Raw genomic sequence first — 20,753 nt, forward strand, 5'->3', positions numbered from 1 at the left:
AGTAAGGGCTGTTCGACAGTGGAACAAACTCCCTCGGAGTATGGTGGAGTTTCCTTCTTTGGAGGTCTTTACACAGAGGCTGGATGACCATCTGTTGGTGATGCTTTGATTGAGATTTCCTGCATGGCAGGGGGTTGGTCTGGATGGTGCTTGTGGTCTCTTCCAACTCTACAATTCTCTATCCTTCCCGGATCTGTTCCCACTGAATCTCTCTGGCAGCAGTGAAATTTTCAGGACTTAAGATCATCGAGGGCAGGTCCACTTCCTGAGAGGCTGCATACTCGGATTATATTTGGTGTTATGAAAAAGTTGTAATTGGGGGACAAGCCATCTACCAAAAGCAGCATGCTAGATTAAATGTGAATGGAGAGAGAACTGAAATGATAAATATTTACAAAGTCACAAGACAGGGATGTCCCCTGTCCCCATTACTCTTTGTTTGTTATGGAGATATTGTTACAAAATTATAATAAATAATTTGAAGATTAAGGGGAAAAAAATTAAAGGATCTGAACATAAAATGCGAGTATTCGCTGATGGTGACCATTAGTGAGCCCATTAATGATTCCCTAGAACTAATAAAGGAATTTAAGGACTTTGAATCAATCTCGAGATTGAAAATAAATAAAGAGAAAACAGCAACAATAACTAAAAACATGATGATATCTGAAGTAAAAGAGCTAGAATTAATTACGGGATTTAATTTAAATAAAAAAACTAAATATTTAGGAATTTGGGTCTCAAATAAGAACTCTGATGTATTCCCTAATAATTATGAAAAATTGTGGCGCAGTGTTAAAAAGGATCTAGAAAATTGAAAAAACTTGAATTTATCTCTGTTGGGAAGAATTGCTGTGGTAAAAATGAATATACTGTCAAAATCTCTTTTTTTATTTCAATCTATCCCAATTATTGTCAATGAAAAGCCATTTGGAGAATGGCAAAAGGGTTTGTCAAAGTTTATTTGAAAGGGTATCTTCAGGACTCAAAAGATTTGCCATGCCAAATCTTAAATTATATTACGAAGCTGCTTGCTTGTCTTGGTTAAAAGACTGGATCACTCTAAAAGATGAGGATTTATTGAATTTGGAAAGCGTGAACTTGAGACTTGGCTGGCATACCTACCTATTTTATGATAAGGACAAAGTAAATAGGGATTTCAACAATCACATTGTGAGACATGCCTTACTTAGAATTTGGGGGGGAAAATACAAAAAACGAATATGTACTAAAATTCCCCTCTGGGCATCTACCCATGAAGACTTTTTAAAATATAATCCCTAGAAAGAGAACTGGATCCTTTATGAAGAGCTGATGGTGTTAAACAATAATGGATACGAGATAAAGACTGAAAAGTATGAAATTGACTGGTGTGTCCTTAGTATTTATGCAATAAAAGAGAAATAAGGCTAAGATGGATGTCCTTGTAGTATAAGCACTGTTGTCTCTATTTGATCAGAGACACAGGGGCATAGTCTGTCTGAGATGAGAAGGGATTCTTCTTATATGGGCCTTCAAGGACAGCTGAGAGAAGGGCATGATATTGTGCCAAAGTAAAGGCTCTCCACTGTTTAGGTACTTTGAGATTTGCTAAGTATGCCATAGCTGATGCCAAATATCTATTGGCGTTACTAGCAATAAAAGTTGGGATGCTAACTAGATCTAATTGTTGCTCTATTATCTACCATCCATTGTTTAATAGATGCTTTAGCCTTATCATATCCCATGCTGAGCTGAGGATCTGGAGAGAAGAGCAGTAATGAAATTTTATTAATCATTGTCTGTTTCTACATAGACTGGAAATCATTAGTCAAGGTTAGTGGAGCAAGGCTGGTAGGGAAGAAGGATAGTCTGTGCCAGTAACTCTGGCCTTCACTTTCACAAAGCCTGACTCCTGTATCAGAGTTGCATCAGAGACACATTTTGGAGCTTAGAGCACTGGTGTTCAAAATTTGGATTGCACAATCCAAATATACTATATTAATATACTATTTTTGTATGTTTTTAACGGTATGTTTTTTTAAAAATGTTGTAAGCCTCCCCAAGTCCCAGCCCTGGGAAAAGAGCAGGATATAAATAATAATAATAATAATAATAATAATAATAATAATAATAATCGAGGTCACTTGCCTCTTTTTACATGGTCAGTTAGTCTTTTTACAACTTTCTGTTTAGAAGGGTGCATCTATGAGGCTTTTGCTTCAGGATTCCTCACATTGACACATGAAAGTCAGTTTTACGGATTGTTGTACTAAAATACTGGTAAACTTTTTTTTGTCTTTATCCCTTTCTTTCCTTGATGGATTTCCTATAACAGTAAACTTAACTTTTACTTTTTAATTTTACCAGAGAATCCTGAATATTTATATCCTTTTTCTACCATAAGCTCACATATATTGCACTGGATGCACGATATTCTGCGTAATGTAACTACCAAGTTTCTGAACCATCTCCTACTATTACTTAACATCTAATTTAGATTTTGCATATATAAAAGAAAGTGAAGACATTTAAATAAAACTTACTTCTTCTTCTCCTAAGCCTGTTAGGTCCCAGAGGTAACACAGCCTCATCTGTAAACGTTTCCAGTTTTCAAGAAACATTGTGGCTGAATAATAAGAATAAGATTAAGAATATTTATTTTCCAGCAATCTTCAGATTCAAAATAACCACAACACAATTATTTTTTATATTCTGTTGTATTAAAGATGCAAACAATCCTAATAGAAGCCATATTCAGGTATTTGGTACCAATTGGTAATGAAGGGCATGAAGAAGCCTGCAAAACATGCAGGACTGCTCCTGGGCTGTCCACAGGATGCCATACACTAGGCATATTCACCCAACATCAATAGCCTTGGCTGAAGAGTGGGGTAATAATAATAATAATAATAATAATAATAATAATAATTTTTATTATTATCATTAACACCAACATCATCAGCCTAAAGGGATTTCCACCTATATATGTTGAGTTTCTTCCATGAAAACTGATGAGAAGCACGATTCCCATAGAGAGAATCCTATGCACAAAGCACTGCCCCACTTTAGACTGATGATAACTCCAAAAGAAAAAAGCCAGAACTTATTTGAAGGTTTATAGTCTCATGCATTCCCATGGGCCCTTCTCACTTTCAGTGCCTGTGGGTACAAAAAGATTGTGAGGCATGTCATAAATCAGAAACTGGTTTGTCAAGTTTTTAAAAAGAGTTGATAATTTAAAATTGATTTCCCCCATAACTAAGGCCTGTTACAGACTGCCAAAATAAAGCTGATTCGGGACTCTTTGGATGTATGCTATTTAAATGATGCATGCATCCTAAGAATCCGGAAGCTGCACCAAAACTGCACTCCAGTGCTTAGGAATGGAGTGTGGCTTTGGCGTGACCTCCGGACTCTTAGGACCCATGCATCATTTGAATAGCATACCTCCAAAGAGACCCGAAGCATCATTATTTTGGCCGTCTGTAACAGGCCTAAGATTTTTCTTAAAAGAATTGCATACAGAAAGAGAACAACTGTTTAAGTTATGCATAGTTTTTTTTTAAAAAATATTTATTTGCTATGGAGTCATCTCATCTATCCAATGCTATTTCATTTCTACTATCTTCTCATGTCAATCCCAACAATCTACCTCCTAGATTTTGTGTGTGTGTGTATAGTTGCTACTCCTTTGCATTGTCAGAAATACCTGGAGCCCACAAGCAAGCCATGGTAGCAAATAGTCCACCGCCATTATTTGCCTTGGGAATCTGCTAATTAGAGATGTATAATAAAAGAATCATTGTATTGATTTTTTATCTGTAATGGCGATTGTCTATGAACTTCTTTTGTTCATATTTAAAAAAAAAATCCTCATGTACAAACCTGACAGTTGGTTGTTGTTGTTATTGTTGTTGTATGCCTTCAAGTAATTTCTGACATATGGTGACCCTAAGGTGAACCTATCATGGGGTTTTCTTGGCAAGAGTTGTCAAGGTCACCATTGTTTCAATGGCTCTACAATGGAGATTATCAGACCGGGAAAAAGCCAGGAGTAAAAGGCATATTCCTGGCATAATCATGTGATTGCACTGAAGATTTTTAGTCACATCACACTCATCCATGACTTATCCTGTGAAGATCTAGGAATGTTCCTGTAACTAAATCATTCCTAGGAATTCCCCATGAATGGTTTGTTGCTGGAGCATTTCTGGATCTTCACAGGATAAGTCCTGGATGAGGGGAAAATCTTTAGCACGACTGCATGATTATGCCAAGAGTATGACTTTTATTCCCAGCTGTTTCCTTCATCTTATAATCTTCAAAGTGAATAGGGGAATATGGCAAATGTTCTGGTATTACTTTATAATAAAACAAAGTTCTCATTTTTATAATGATGTATGCTTAATGACAAGCTCGTTAAGTCTAAGTGAGGAAATCAGAGTGAACATTTCTTACACAACTATTTTGACTGCCTGTTAATATCATATATCTCAGAAAGTCATTGATAGTAAAACTGTTAGGAAAATGTTAATCATAGAATCATAGAATCATAGAATCATAGAGTTGGAAGAGACCACTAGGGCCATCCAGTCCAACCCCCTGCCATGCAGGAAATCCAAATCAAAGCATCCCTGACAGATGGCCATCCAGCCTCTGTTTAAAGACCTCCAAGGAAGGAGACTCTATCACCTTCCGAGGAAGTGCATTCCACTGTCAAACAGCCCTTACTGTCAGGAAGTTCCTCCTAATGTTCAGGTGGAATCTCTTTTCCTGTAGCTTGCATCCATTGTTCCGGGTCCTGTTCTCTGGAGCAGCAGAAAACAAGCTTGCTCCCTCCTCAATATGACATCCTTTCAAATATTTAAACATATTTAATCTTGATGCTGTGGTGAATCCAGGTTCTTTGTGAGAGGAATATGTGAGCTTGTAAAATTAAATTAAATAGTAACAGAAGGATTTTTTATTCTTATTATTTTTATTTATAGAAAAAATTATATCCTATTCTATATTTAAAGATCTTCAGGTGGTATTAAGAACATTAAGAAAGAAATGGATGCACAAGTTGTCATCTTGTCTCTTCTGCCAGTTGAAGGGCATGGTCCAGGAAGGGAGAGGAAAATAGCGGATGTAAATAACTGGCTCCGCAGATGGTGCCACCAAGAATGATTTGGATTCCTCAATCATGGGCTGTGGTTCCATGAGGAGGGACTTCTTGCAACGGATGGGTTGCATCTCACACCAGTTGGAAGAAATGTTTTTGCCAACAGTCTCAAGAATTTGACCAGGAAGGCTTTAAACTGAGTTTCGTGGGGGAGGAAGACAATATTAAGGAAGGTGAAAGGGCTGGAGAAAATAGTCAAACTGACAAAGAGGAAACAAGACAAATAGTGCAAGGACCCAACAGTGGGAGGCCAAAAAACTTGCACAGGCAGCCTTGGTCTGTGGTGTCTCTACACTAATGCACAGAGCATGGGAAATAAGCAAGACAAACTTGAACTCCTAGTACAACAAAGCAAATATGATATAATAGGCATGACTGAAACCTGGTGGAAAGAGTCTCATAATCGGAATGTAGAAATAGAGGGGTATAACCTTTTCAAGAGAAATAGGCCAAACAGGAAAGGAGGAGGAATAGCACTATATGTCAGAGATATTTACACCAGTGAAGAGATCCAGGACATCAATACTGGAAGCCAGCTAGAGAGCATCTGGATAAAAATTAATGGTGAGGGAAACAAGAAGGATGTTATGTTTGGAGTCTACTACAGACCCCCCAGTCAGATGGAGGAATTGGAAGATGCCTTTCTAGAACAGATGGCCACACATTCAGAAAGGAGAGATTTAGTAGTGATGGGTGACTTCAACTATCCTGATATTTGCTGGAATTCAAACTCAGCCAATTCCTCAAGGTCATTCCTCACTTGTCTCTAAGACAATTTAATTGTCCAAAAGGTGGAAAAGGCAACAAGAGGGTCAGCTATTTTAGATCTGATCCTAACCAACAAGGATGTCTTGGTTAATGAAGTGCAAGTGGTGGGATCTTTAGGTGAGAGTGACCATGTTCTCCTGGAGTTTGTTATACAGTGGAAAGGAGAAGCCAGGCATAGTCAGACACGCATTCTAGACTTTAGGAAAGCTGATTTCAGTAAACTTAGAGAAATACTGGGGGTGATCCCATGGTCAGGAATACTAAAAGAGAAGGGAGTTCAGGAAGGATGGTCACTTCTCTCCAGTATGAAAAGGAGCCATTGCTGAGCACTCTTTGGGTGCGGCCAGTCAACCAATTGCAAATCTCTGTAACAGTTACCTTGTCTAGCCCACATTTTACAAGCTTGTTTGCAAGAATGTCATGGGGAACTTTGTCAAAGGCCTTACTGAAATCAAGATATACTATATCCACAACATTCCTTTCATCTAACAAGCTGGTCATTTTATTAAAGAAAGAGGTTAGATTTATCTGGCATGACTTGTTTCTCTGAAACCCATGTTGACTTTTTGTGATTACGGAATTGCCATTTAGATGTTCACAGACTCTCTGTTTAATGATCTGCTCTAGAATCTTTCCTGGTATTGATGTCAGACTAACTGGACAATAATTGTTGGGATTCTCTTTTTTCCCCTTTTTGAAGATGGGGATGTTTGCCCTCCTCCAGTCTGCTGGGACTTCTCCTGTTCTCCAGGAGTTTTCAAAGATTATTGCAATGGCTCCAATATTACATTTGCCAGTTCTTTTAATACCCTTGGATGTAGTTCATCTGGTCCTGGCGACTTAAATTCATTTAGATTAACAAGGTATTCCTCTACTATCTCTTTACTTATTCTGTGCTGAAATTCCCCTATTCTGTCATCTGCTCCATTATCCTCAGGTTGAGCACCCTTTGCCTTTTCTGAGAAGACTGAGGCAAAGAAGGTGTTGAGTAATTCTGCCTTTTCTCTGTCCCCTGTTAGCATTTTGCCATCTTCTCCATGTAGTGGCCCTACCATTTCCTTCGTCTTCCTTTTGCTGCGGACATATCCAAAAAAGCCCTTTTTATTGTTCTTAACCTCTCTAGCAAGCCCGAGTTCATTCTGTGCTTTGGCTTTTCTGACTTTACCCCTACACATGCCTGCTATTTCTTTAAATTCCCTTTTTGTGATTTCCCCCCTTTTTCATTTCTTATACACGTTCCTTTAAAACTTAGCTCAGTTGAAAGTTCCTTAGTCATCCATCCTGGTTTCTTGAGACACCTCCCATTTTTCTTTCTCACTGGAACTGTTTGAAATTGTGCCTTCAGTATCTCTTGAGAAGCTCCCATCCATCTCGATCTCCCTTCTCTTTTAGTATTCCTGACCACAACTCCTGAGACATCTTGTCAGGCCCACAAATCACTGCTTCTGTACCCCTCAGCAAGGAGTCCCCCACCATCACATGCCTTCTCCAAGGCTTAGCAGCGACTATTCCCTCCGGTGGTACTCTCAGGCTGTCCCTGAAGTCTGTCCATGCTGCTCTTCTTCCTCATTCCTGGTAAGGGAAAGAGCTTCAAATCGATTCTGTAGCTGCAAGCTACTAGACCAATCCCTGGTTTCCCTACTTCTCTGTGGACATTCCTCCAGCTGTCTCCCTCCTGTGTATGTGAAACAACCTTCTCCTCCCTAGCAACTTCCTCTGTGTGGTCCTTGTCCAAGACTGTCAGTTTCCTTCTGTCCAGGAAAACCTCTTGTTCCCTAATATGCTGAAGTGCCTCGAGCTGCTGGACATTATTTAGAGCCTCTAAAACGAAGTGGGGATACAGACTGGCAGAAAGGAGCAGCGAGACACTGCCCCTTTCTGTCCCGGATGGAGGCCGCGGCAAACAAATGGTGTGGCCCCTGGGAGGCCTAAAAAGAACCTGCTCCCGGTGGGTTCTTTTTAAGCCACGTTCAGGGTACCATTGGTACGCTGGCATGCGACCATGACATCCATGTGGCGTGGCACTGTTTGGGCACTGCACTGCACAGACGTCATTGTCGCGTGTCCCATGTGGATTGGGGCACAGCAAGATGGCACCCGCTCACTGATAGTAGGGCTGAGCACGTGTGGATGCTCAGCCCTACCTACCCCTAATTGGCCCAAGGCCAGCGCAGAGCTGTTCCAAGCCAAGGTTCACAGCTCCCTTGCTGCCTGTGCTGTACTTTCCCTTGACTGTGAAAATTTGTGTGTTGTTAGGCATGCGCCTGTAGGAGAAATTATATAGACCTAGGCTCCTAGCTCCACCCCCTAGTGACTCAGATGTGACTCACAGAAGCTCCACACCTTCACACTCTCCCAAGAGTTTTTTAAAAATTCAAACACTCACCCACTCAAAATGGCTGCCCAGAAACTGCTTTCTTTCTCCTCCCTGGCAAGGACCTCTATCCTTCAATCCTGTAGGTTCAGGTCTGTGGTCCCCTGACCAAATCTATCCATCTGAGCATGTGGTCTTCCTCACTTTCTACCTTTCCCAGCATCATTGCCTTTTCTCATGATGTGGCCAAATTACAACAGCCTCAATTTAGTCATCTTGGCTTCCAGGGAGAGTTCAGGCTTCATTTGTTCTTGGACCCAATTGTTTGTCTTTTTATATTTTGACTCAGTATGCCTATCATAGACATTGGATTGGATTAGTAAATATTAGATTATCAGATTTGGAGGGACATGAGCTATGATTTGGGTGGCAGGCATATTTGTGATACAGGAAGGTGAGGAAGAATGTTGATTTTAAATATCACATTATTATAAGGGCACTATTAAGTGTGGAATAAATATAAGAAAAGATTTAGAATCAATGTTCCAGGTTGGATATCACCTCAGGAACCATTCTATAGGAAGGAATTAGGTATAGTACAGATTTGGATAAGATACCAAGATTTAACTAAGAAGAAACAAGGGTTAATTAAAGGTAATTAAAGAATTAAATGGGTAATTAAAGAACCCCAACAATTAAAGGATCAAGGATATACATTGCAGCGGCTAATTTACTTCCAGTTAAAGGAAAGGTTTAAGGAAGATAAGTATATAGCTTTGTTAAAGGGAAAATGGAATTCAAGTAGCCTCAGTCCAATTATAAAAATTTACACCAAAATTAATTTCCTTTATTATTTTTAGTAGAAAGGTCTGATTCAGATTATCAAATGCTTTTTCAGCACCTACAAACAAAAGAGCTTCTTTAATTTCATTATGGTATGATAGGTATTCTGTTATCTCAATTATGATTCTAATATTATTCTTAATTTGTCACTTAGTGAGGCAATCATTTTGGGCTACGTGGATAAACTCTTGAAGATAACTTTTAAACTTATTTGATAAAATTGATTTGAATATCTTACAGTCTTTGTTTAATAGGGAGATGGGTCTAATGGGTCTAAAATTGTTAATTAATGTATTATCTCAATCATATTTGGGAACACGTACAATAGTAGCTTCCTTCCAGCTTTCTGGGATTTGTTGACTATAGAGTACATCATTCATAACCATTTGCAGTGGTTTCACAGGACATGATCAGATGAGGGGAAATCGGGGGGGGGGGGGGGAGGGCATACTCCTGTCAATTGCTCTGAAGTTTTTCAGATGACATTGTGCTTATCCAGAACTTAACTGATGAAGATCCAGGAATGCTCCAGCAACAAATCGTTCATGGGACTTGTTACTGGAACAATCCTAGACCTACATGGGTTAAGTCCTGGTTAAGTGCAGTGTATTTGAAAATCTTCGGCACAATTGTGCGACTTTGCTGGGAGTATGCCTTTTACTCCCAGCTTCCCCCCCCCCCCCCCCATCTGACAGTCTCCACTAATTCTTCACAAAAGCTTTTATAATATATGGCTGATAGGCCATCTGGGCCTATTGCCTTCCCTCTTTTTCATCTAGTGATCTAAACAATTAGGTCTTTAAGATCTGATAGCCTGTATAATCTCTTCAGGTGTGATCTCTTTATTTATTCTCTCTGTTAATCTGGTACTTTAGGTAATCACAGTCCATTACATATTTATTTACACATTTTTCCAGTACATTTTTTAAAATGTAATACTTATGAAACATTTTAAAAAATTCTTTTTCATTGGTAATAATTTTCTCTCCTGGCTTCAACTCTGTAATCAACCATTTTACCTTTTCTTTCTTTAATCTCACCACCACTATCTTCCCCAGTTTGTTTTCCCATTCAAAACTTATTTGTATAGTAAAATCCAGCTTCTTTTTCGCTCATTAAGAGTGCTGTTTGTTTCAGTAACATTTTAATCTGCCCAATTGCACAGTAGTATATTGTTATAAAATTGATGCTTGATTTCCCCCCCCCCCCCCCAATACATGAAGGGGTAGACTTAGTTTAGGGGGCTGAGATGTTAGGATCATAGCACCTACCATGCTTGTTAACTCTGCAATCTGTATATTCTATGTAATACTGGGTGATAGGATATACTACCACGTTGATGATGCTGGGTGGAAAGATTGTTTATCTTCCTTGGAGCTGGGTAATGAGCAGATGGGAAGTGGAATAAATACGAGCTGTAAACATCAAGGTCAGTTATGTGGGAAAACCTGGTGCAGAGAGGAAAGGAGAGGCAGTTATGGGGAAAGGAATGTTTTGATATGAAGATGAATTGAGTGTGAGCATGTGAAATCACTTGAATTGCAAATTGCTTTTAAAATATTGTGTAACCAAAAATGCTTCAGTCCTGACAACTTTGTTACGGCTTGATCAACTCTGTTTTCCAAATAATGCTTTCTAACTTTGCTGAGGCTTGTGTGAACTGCAGTTAGCCAGTGCATGACACCTGGCAAGGTAGAAGGCAGTGGAAAAAGAGGAACACCACATTCCATATGGATAGACTCAATCAAGGAAACCATGGCTTTGAGTCTGCAACGAACTCATATGAACTGATATGAACAGGGCTGTTAATGAGGTCTCTCATTCATGCAGTTGCTATAAGCTGAAGTTGGCTTGATGGCAGTTAACAACAACAACAACATGAATCAATCGCTCTTCTGCTTCATTTCTCGATCCTAGTCAGTTTTTTCCCTACAATATTCGATTCTGCTGTGTTCCCTACTTTGGCATTCCAGCCAAAGTCTTGTTTTGGTGTGTGATCAGTTTGTACTTTGTTCTTCCCTAGTAGTTTGCTGAGTGTCATCTGACCTGGGACTTCAGATACCATTTCTTGATCTTCAGATACCATTTCTTGTTTCATTTTGGATTTTCTCATCTTTGGTACAAGACATACAGAATGTTTTATTGTGCCTTCTGTACAATACTAACATGTGTTACCTATGGTTCCATTGTGCTCTCTGAGAGATCCTCTGTTAACATCACTACTACTGCTGCCCATAACAGGCACATTTAACCTGGCTCCTAATCAAAAGCCTGTCTGATATGAGACACCTTAAGCAGCATTCTTACCATCAGTGTTGTTTCTCATCTTGCAGCAGCAAGCAGTCCCACCACTGCAGAAAGGTAGTGTCATGATGAGCCTTTTGTCAGTATTACCTTATTATTATTAATCCCTCCCCTCCTTCTTAATTTTTACTCAGCTATATGAAAATTTAAAGTAAAACTTACCCCAGAGTGCCATGAAAATTGAGAAAAAGACTGTAGCAGGGTTGTCGAATAAGTGGCTGGCACGTGCTATAGCACAAGCTGTGCTAAGATTCCAGTAGTCACATGTCTTGTCGCAGAGAGGGCACATAGTGAAAGCATTGTGATGGTCACACATCTCCTTGCTATGTAGAGTAAAACCCAAAGTATCAGACTGACACTTTATCTTTGACAAAAAGTACTTTTCTAATTGTTTTCAGCTACTGAACCTTTAAATATCTGAACATTATATTTAATATTTATTTAAATATAATAAATGTTCAGAACCAGAGTATTTAAAGTATGATATTTTCTGAAGTTGGAAGTATGAACTTAAGTAAAAAGGAAAACAGCAAAGGGACTCCAGATTTCAGAAAATGTCATACTGTAAATAATGTGATATTTGAAACTATTAAAGTCTATCTATCTATTAAACTAATAAAGTAGCTTATAGGGAATAAAAGTAATCAATAGTTGGGTTTTTTACTATTGTTTCTTAACAATAGATAATGAAAATCTTATAAATCCAGAGTACATCAGTGAAATTAATTACAAATAAAAATAGTTCTGACTATACAACAAAATCAAAAAAACTCACTGAGTATTGCAAAAAGTATTTATGTGTTATGGGGAGAAGGGGTAGGCAATGGAAAGTTTAAGCATCACTTATTTGTCCATTGTTTTTTTCCTTTCAAATCACCCAAACCTACCATTTCCTGGAAATTCATCTAAGGTCTAGTTTATTCCAGTGAATATTTTTTCTAGCTGTTATAAGTACCCTTTTAAGAGCCCTGGTGGTGCAGTGGTTAAAGGCTTATACTGCAGCCACTCACTCACAAACGATAAGGTTGCGAGTTCAGTACCAGACAGGGGCTCAGGCTCAATGCAGGCTTGCATTTTTCTGAGGTCGCTAAAATGAGTACCCAGATTGTTGGGGACAATTATCTTACACATTGTAAACCACCTAGAGAGTGTTAAAGTGCACTAATAAGTGGTATAGAAATATACTTTGCTATTGCTATTACTATTTGTGCACTGAACCTTGAAAATGACTAAAGTAACACACTGAATTATTAACTCACTAGATTTTTCTACCAATGTTTTTTAACTCACTAAATTGTCTTGTTAATGCAGGAATTAATACTTTTCTTTAAAGAGTCAATTTGACTTAGAATATTAACATTCATTAGAGTGTGTAGCTATTACTAAGACAGATTCAGAATGACAAGAAAACCTCAGGCGAAGAAAAGTTAGGACTTGAGAAAAAGCACAATACATCTCTATTGCTATGTAATAAAACCCAACACAAGAATAGCTAAGAAATAATTGAAGAGCATAGATCTTGGAGTAACTGTGGAAAGGGCACAAATGTGAGTCATGGGTGGAATGAGAGGCTGATTTGTTTAGCCCACAAGCAGCCATTGTCCCTTCAGCATGTGAGGCACTTTAGGCCTGAAAAGCTGCTGCTGGTGCTGCTGCCCCCTACCCTGCACACCTATTGGTGTGATAAATGGAAGTCCCTCCATTTATCAGAACCTTCTTCCCTGGGGGAGGGTGTATATGGGGAGTGATGACATCACTTGTGGTGCGAGGCAATCAGCCAATCAAATGGCATTTAGAAAAGAACTTTCTGGATGGTCGTTAGAAAAAGACAGCTTATTATATCTCTTGTGGTATGGATTCCTGTGGCTCCTCCCTCAACTCTTCTTCTTCTTCTTCTTCTTCTTCTTCTTCTTCTTCTTCTTCTTCTTCTTCTTCTTCTTCTTCTTCTTCTTCTTCTTCATATTCCCCACTTAACAGTTTGTTGCCTTCATCTTCTGTAGTATCTTCTTTTCTTTGTTTGTCCTTGTTGGTATTTTGGAGTTTTACTCTCAGTTCCTCTAATCTCTCTTCTGTAAATTGTTCAGTGTCTACAAACTCTTTTGCTGCTTGCACATTTGTAAGTTTAATCCTTTTTCGTTTTTAATTAAAGGAAAGGCCTTCTGGATTCTCCCATCAATACCTTATATCTAAATCTCTTAGTCTTCTTGTTAGGAATGCATATTCTTTCTTTTTCCTCAAAAGTGTCCCTGGGACATCTCAATAGTTGTAATTCCAATCATTCTACAGTCAGTTTAGTTTCATAATGTTGTAGTAAAATTTGTTCTTTTAAAAGGGTCCTAACAAAATAAATTACCACATCTCTAGGGAGTTTCTTTTGCCTTGCGACCCAAGAGTTGATTCAGAACGTTTTATCAATCTGCAATTCCATTGTTGTTTTTTCTACTCCCATAAATTCCGCTAGAATCTCGGTCACGAAATATCTTCGTCTTCTTCTTCTGGTAAACCTCGTGTTTTTAAGCACCTTTCTCTATTTTTTTGCTCTTGATTCATTCTTTCTTCTTGAAGTTCTTTCTTCCTCTCAATCTCTTCCTTTAGTTTCTCTTCTAATTCTGTATTTTTCCTCTCTAAAACTCTTACTTTAGATTTTACTTGTTTAACATCTGTTGTTACTGTTTTTATTGATTTTGTTATTTCTTGAAGGTCTTGTCTTATCTCCTGTTTAATTTTTCCTTTCATCCTTTCCATATCTTATTTTAGTTCCTCTTTATCTTGCTTCAGTTCTTGTCTCATTTGTCTTATCTCTTCCAGCAATATCATACTCATATCTTGTGTTTTTATAGATTCCCGTGATGGTCTTCTTTGTTGTTGCTGTTGCTGTCTAGATGATTGTAGCCTGGTTGTCATCTTATTCATGGGGGGAGGGGAACGCTGTATCAAATTACAGTTATAATATTACAATATCAGTTTAATAGTGCTAGTGATAATAACCAATCTTATTATTGGAGAATACTGTCCAAATTAAATTTCACAGTTTCTATCTCTTTAAAGTTTATATTAGGTGTTCATCCACAATTTCTATCTAAAACCAGATTTCTAACTTATATGAAACACTTTATATTATTCTCAAGCAACCAATTTAATATATAAGTTGCTTTCCCCCGCCCCTAGCCACTAGGTGGTACTGTCTATAATTCTCTTCCTTCAATAGTTAGGTCTCTAGAATGATAATTCTGTCCTTCTCTTCTATAGATGACGGGAAGGGAAAATGTCTTCACATCCGGTTTCTTCTTTCTTCTACCTCATGTAGGTTGACCTTGAAAACGCCAATTGTAAATATTTATCAAATTTTATTTTAGTAGCCCCCCTCCAACTCACTTCTTCACCTCTTTTAAATCTCTAGGCCCTCTCAGAACTCTGTCTCCTTCCCTGAATCCGCTCTGCTCTCCCCCAACCTCCCGGACCCTTTCTGAACTTTGTCTCCTTCCTGGAATCCGCTTCACTCTCCTCCAATCTCCTGGACTCTCTCTGAACTCTGTCTCCTTCCCTGAATCCACTATGCTCTCCTCCGACCTCCTGGACCCTTTCTGAGCTCCGTCTCCTTCCCCCAATCCGCTCCACACTCCTCCAGACTCCTGGACCCTCTCTGAACTCCATCTCCTTCCCCAAATCCACTCCGCACTCCTCCAGCCTCCTGGACCCTCTCCGAACTCCGTCTCCTTCCCCAAATCTGCTCCGCTCCATTCTCCTCTGACCTCCTGGACCCTCTCCAAACTCTGTCTCCTTCCCAGAATCTGTTTTGCTCTCCTCTGACCTCCTGGACCCTCTCAGAGCTCCATCTCCTTCCCCAAATCTGCTCTGCTCTCCACCGACCTCCTGGACCCTCTCCAAGCTCTGTCTCCTTCCCCAAATCCTTCCCTGAATCCTCTCCGAATCCTCTCCACTCTCCTCCGCTTTCCCTCTCCAAAACTCCATCTCCTTCCTCTCCAAAACTGTTTCTTCCCCCGGACTTCCCAGTCTCCTTTCTAGGTATCACTCTGATCTCTCTCAATTTCTGAGTCTCTTACACTCTAGTCTTCTTCCCTTTCCCGCTTTATTATTCCTTTTTAAAATTCTGATTTAGTTTTGTTTAAGATCCAGATTTATCAGTTTACCATCTCTGGTTGAGTATCCTGATGAAGGTTGAAGTATCCTCAGTAAAGGTTTTCATGCTTGCTGTTGATTTCCATACACTTTAAAATAGTTGGCTGTGTCCAGTGAACCATGAAATGGTGGCACTCGCTGTGGCTGTGTGTTGCTCCACGGTCCCCTCCAATACACTTGGGGAGAGCAATTGATCTTCTTTTCCTCTATCCCCGTGTCGGGGAATGGACCTTCAAGAGCACCTCTGATTTCCCTGTGTCAAGGGAAAATTCCTGACTACCTTTTGAGATGCCAAAAAGTAGTCCTAACACCGAAACAGGCAGGTCTCTTTCAGCAGCTATACTAAAAAAGACCTATTTGGATGCCATACCAAACCGGAAGCTGTCATATTCTGTTAATTCTAACAAGAGCAGACCTACTCAACCAATATATAAGTAGTGACTTAACAAGTTCCCATTGCGCCAGTACAGACTGACATGAAAAGCCAGCTTTGAGCTGGCTTGGGGCTGTGGTATACGCACAATGCACACCATCATGATGCCCAAAAGCTGGCTTCATACCGTCTGGCTGCCTACACAGAAACCAGCTTCAAGGTGCTTCGGTGGCATGGCATTTAGACACCACACGTTGCCAGAGCAGCTTAAAGCTGTGGTAGGGCAGGAAAAGCTGGCTTTCTTTGGGTAATATCATTAATTTGGTGGGTCTATTTTAGTAGGGACTAACAATTGGATTTATATTGTTTTTGCTCGTAGTCAGGTAGTGGCTGGATTCCATGACCATAACAACAGCAATTTTCCTTTAAATATAATAGTTACATTGATAATTTTAAAAATAAGGAGATTTTTCTAGGTATAAAAGACAGTAGAGGGTGTTAATAATACAATTTTGTCATAAATTTGAATATATTCTTTATCAGGAGAGTGTATTTTCTTAAGGCAAAAGGTCCTTTAATCATTGTCTTTGTCTGTATTCTACTTGTAGTGTGTCTCCTCAAATGATATTAATGGTTAATACAGAGTTACGTTAGGACATCCATATTGTACCAACAGTGCTGACAGATCCTAGGATGATAATACATGCCTTGATTATGTAGTGGTGAAATTTTCCTGTTATAATAGAAAGCTATAGAAAAATGGAGTCACTTGGGTTAAGAGAAAATTAATTTTTAAAATGAGACTTCAAAACTAGAAAACTGGAGCAGAGAAGAATGGGGAGGGCATCTTGACCTGTAGGAAGTTTGCACCAGCAAAATAGACATAATATACACAATTTAAGATAAGGAGACATTGTTGATGTAAAAGGGAAGATTACTAAAACACTGCTGAATTCCTGAGGAAGGAGTAATGGGTGGAAACTATAGTTTTAATGTATGCATGTATCTCTGTCCTGATTGTAAGAATTCTGTATGTTTAAATTGTAATTGGCCAATGAAAATGGATGAAAATTTTTCTTTGTGTAATTGACTATAAGATTAGGACATCTTGTCTTGTTTGGGGCCTCAGATTTTGGAACTTTGAATTCCACTGAGTTCAAGTTTCCTTTGTCGACAAACTGGAAATAAACTTATGGATTTTCAATTTACTAGGTCCTCTTGTCAATCTTTTGCTCCGCCAGGACTAGAACTTTAAGTTTCCTGAAATTTCTGTTACAATTACATCCTGTTTGGACTACTGTAATGCACGTTTATCCTAGAGAAAAGAAGGTTAAGGGGAGATATGATAGCCCTGTTTAAGTATTTGTAGGGATCTCATATTGAGGAGGGAGCAAGCATGTTTTCTGCTACTCCAGAGACTAGGACCAGGAGCAATGGATGCAAGCTCCAGGAAAAGAGATTCCACCTCAACATTAGGAGGAACTTCCTGACAGTAAGGGCTGTTCGACAGTGGAACAAACTCCCTCGGAGTGTAGTGGAGTCTCCCTCCTTGGAGATCTTCAGACGGAGACTGGATGGCCCTTGTGGTCTCTTCCAACTCTATAATTCTATGACTCTACACTCTACATGGGGCTGCTTTTGGAAACTGTTTGGAAACTTCAAATCACTGCAGCTAGAATGCTGACCAGGGCCAGTTATACGGAGCATATAACTCTCTTGTTCAAACATCTTCACTGACCACCTATTCATTTTCGGACACAATTCAAAGTTTTGGTCATGACCTATAAAGCCCTATACAGCTTAGGCCGACTATTTGAACAACTGTATCTCCCCATATAAACCTGTCAGAACACTAAGATCTTTGAAGGAAGGCTTTCTCTTCACCCCACCACCATAGCAGGCTCTCTTAGTGAGGACATGAGAGAGCGCTTTCTCAGTGGCTGCTTCCACCCTTTGGAATGCCCTTCCATTGGAAGCTAGGCTGGTTTCCTCCCTGCTTGCCTTTTGTTGGCAAGCCAAGACATTTTTATTTAAGCAGGTCTTTGATATATAATCATATCAGTGTGCTTTTTTATGGAGTAGGTTTGTTTCAATCATACTTTTAACTTTTTTATTTACTGTTCTTAGATGATTTCAGTTGTTTTAAATTTTATTATGATTTTTTTTTTTAAAAAAATTAATCTGTGAGCTGCCTTAGATCCCTTCTGGGAGAAATACAACATACAAATGAAAAAAACGAACAACCAAACAAAAAACAAATAAATAAAATAGTAATAATAATAATAATAATAATAATAATAATAATAATTTGTTTTATTTATATACCGCTATTCCAAAGATCATAGCGGTGAACAGCAAGTAGCTAATTAGCGAGTAAGCTAATTTGCCCCCAACAGTCTGGGTACTCATTTTAGCGACCTCGGAAGGATGCAAGCCTGAGTCAAGCTTGGGCCCTTTTGCTGGTCTTGAACTCGCAACCTTGTGGTTTTGAGTGAATGGCTGCAGTACAGGCATTTAACCACTGCGCCACCAGGGCTCCTTTTTGTTAGTTGTTTCCAAGAGTTGGATCTGTTGATGATAAGGTGACCTGGAGGTCCCTCATTCATAGGGACTTGACTAGGCTGACTTGACAGCAGTTAACAACATAACTAAATGTGTAAATTAATAATAATAATAATAATAAAAACTTTATTTGTATACCGCCCTTCTAAAAACCAGGGCGGTGAACAACAATTCCGAACAATATAACAAGTCATACAAAACATTAAAAACAGATTAATAAAAATAACAAAATATCCATGCCGGCAAGACAGTGCTGACAAGGGGAGGGGGGGAGAGTAACTGGTCAGGGGTAAGCTTGTTCAAATAAGTGGGTCTTTAGCCCCTTCCTAAATTGGGCTAGGGAGGTGGCTGAGCGGAGCTCGAAGGGCAGCGCGTTCCAGAGGTTGGGGGCTGAGATGGAGAAAGCCCTCCTGATGGTAGAACTATATTTCGCCTCTGGAACGGTTAACAATAGCTGCCCTGATGATCTGAGTGTGCGGGGCGGATTGTACGGAGAGAGGCGGTCCTCCAGATACCCTGGGCCCAAGCCATTTAGGGCTTTATAGGTAATAACCAACACCTTGTATTGCGCCCGGAAGCGAATAGGCAGCCAATGTAAGTCTTTAAGGACTGGTGTTATATGACTGGCCCTGGCAGTGCCAGTAACCAGACGGGCTGCCATATTCTGCACAAGTTGCAGCTTCCGGGTATGGTACAAGGGTTGCCCCATGTAGAGCGCGTTGCAGAAATCCAAACGAGAGGTTACCAGGGCGTGTACAACCGTTTCAAGGTCTCCCCGGTCGAGGTAGGGACGCAGCCTATCTTCTGCATTTCTTGTAGTTATTATTAGTAGTAGCAATAATATTTTACATATGTCCTCCAGTAATTTGAGTCTGTTCATGGAATATAAGAGATACAAATTCTGCTTTCCAGATTATATTCTAAACTTCTAGGTATATATGGGGCTCATTTATGTATTCTTCTTCTTCTTCTTATTATTATTATTTCTTACCCATTCTCCCCATGGATCGAGGCAGGCAACAACAACAACTCAACAATGCACAACATCAGTTAAAACACATTAATAAAAACATGCAACAGTATAAAAGGATAAAAAAGATATATACATTTTAAAACTAATTAGTTAGTTATTTCATTTGTATACTGCCTTTCTCCCAGAAAGGAACCTGAGGCAGCTCACAGATAAAAACATTTTAAAATTTTTACAATAAAAATTTAAAAACAATTAAAATAATCAAACAAAAACATTATAAAATTACATTAAAATATATAGAAGTTAAAAAGAATAAGTAAAACACATACCCCATAAATATTTTAAACCTGCTTGAATAAAAACAATCCACATTTAAAATTAATCATCTAAATTCACAATTTAAAAATAATCTGGATAAGACTGCTGCAAGAGACTGGTCTTCCAATGCTGTTTTAAATTCAGACAGCATATTCAGCTGTTGAATCTCCTCCAGCAAATCATCCCACAGTCTAAGGGCAGCTGAAGAAAAAGTCATTTGGTTGATAGGTGTCAACCTAGTCCTAACTGACTGGAATGAATGTCCACCAGAGAACCTGAGTGTACATGCGGAGAACCTGAGTGTAAATGGACGATTATATGGGAGGAGGTGATCCCATGGGTAACCTGGACACAAACCATGTAAGGCTTTAAAAGAAATAACCAACACCTTTTAATTTTCTAGAAAACTAATTGGCAGCTATTGGAGTCATTTTTAAAACTGATGTAATATGATCACTCTTGGATGTTCCAAGAATCAATCTGGAAGCTATGTTTTGAATTTACTGAAGTTTCCAAACTTGGTACAGTGCACTGCAAAAGTGTAGCCTTGAGGTTACCAATATGCGCAATCCCATTTTTAGGTCTTCCAGTTCTAGACAGAGTCACTCCTGGTGTATCATCCAAAGCTGATAGTACGCACCTCTGGCTGCACATTTATTGCCCAAGGCAATAGGGCCAAAAGTGCTAAATTTAGAAAATGTTGAGGGTGTGGCATTTAGACATATGCCTTGAACACAGTCAGAAGCTGCAAGTAGCACACACCCAGCTGGGAAAAGCTGGCTGCAAAAGGAGCAGGGAAAGTCTGCTCTTTGTTGGTGTCCCATTCGGGATGGTGGCAGTGTCCCAGATTGGGCTTGGGATCATGTGATCAGCATGGTCCTGCACCAATCGGGGTGGGAGCAGCCTCTGGCCCCTTTTTTGTCCCGCCTTCATGGCCCCTATCTGAGCTGTCATCTGAAGCAATGACTTCAGAAGCACCCCGAATCTGAAATAAATAAATATTAAGTCACAT

General features: G+C 39.2%; 1 protein-coding gene across 1 annotated transcript in view; it reads right to left on the minus strand.

Moving 5' to 3' along the window:
* Positions 1-20,753, minus strand: part of ANO2 (anoctamin 2) — a 148,466-nt gene that overhangs the window by 64,371 nt on the left and 63,342 nt on the right. The window contains exons 11-12 of the mRNA XM_089526905.1: positions 11,538-11,698; positions 2,526-2,608 (exon numbers count right to left, since the gene is read on the minus strand). Coding sequence (XP_089383031.1) covers positions 2,526-2,608; positions 11,538-11,698 — 244 coding nt within the window. The remainder of the gene's footprint in view (positions 1-2,525; positions 2,609-11,537; positions 11,699-20,753) is intronic.

Source organism: Sceloporus occidentalis, unplaced genomic scaffold (assembly GCF_023333645.1).
Source record: "Sceloporus occidentalis isolate IW3139 unplaced genomic scaffold, rSceOcc1.0.p SCAF_5, whole genome shotgun sequence".
Classification (NCBI taxonomy): domain Eukaryota; kingdom Metazoa; phylum Chordata; class Lepidosauria; order Squamata; family Phrynosomatidae; genus Sceloporus; species Sceloporus occidentalis.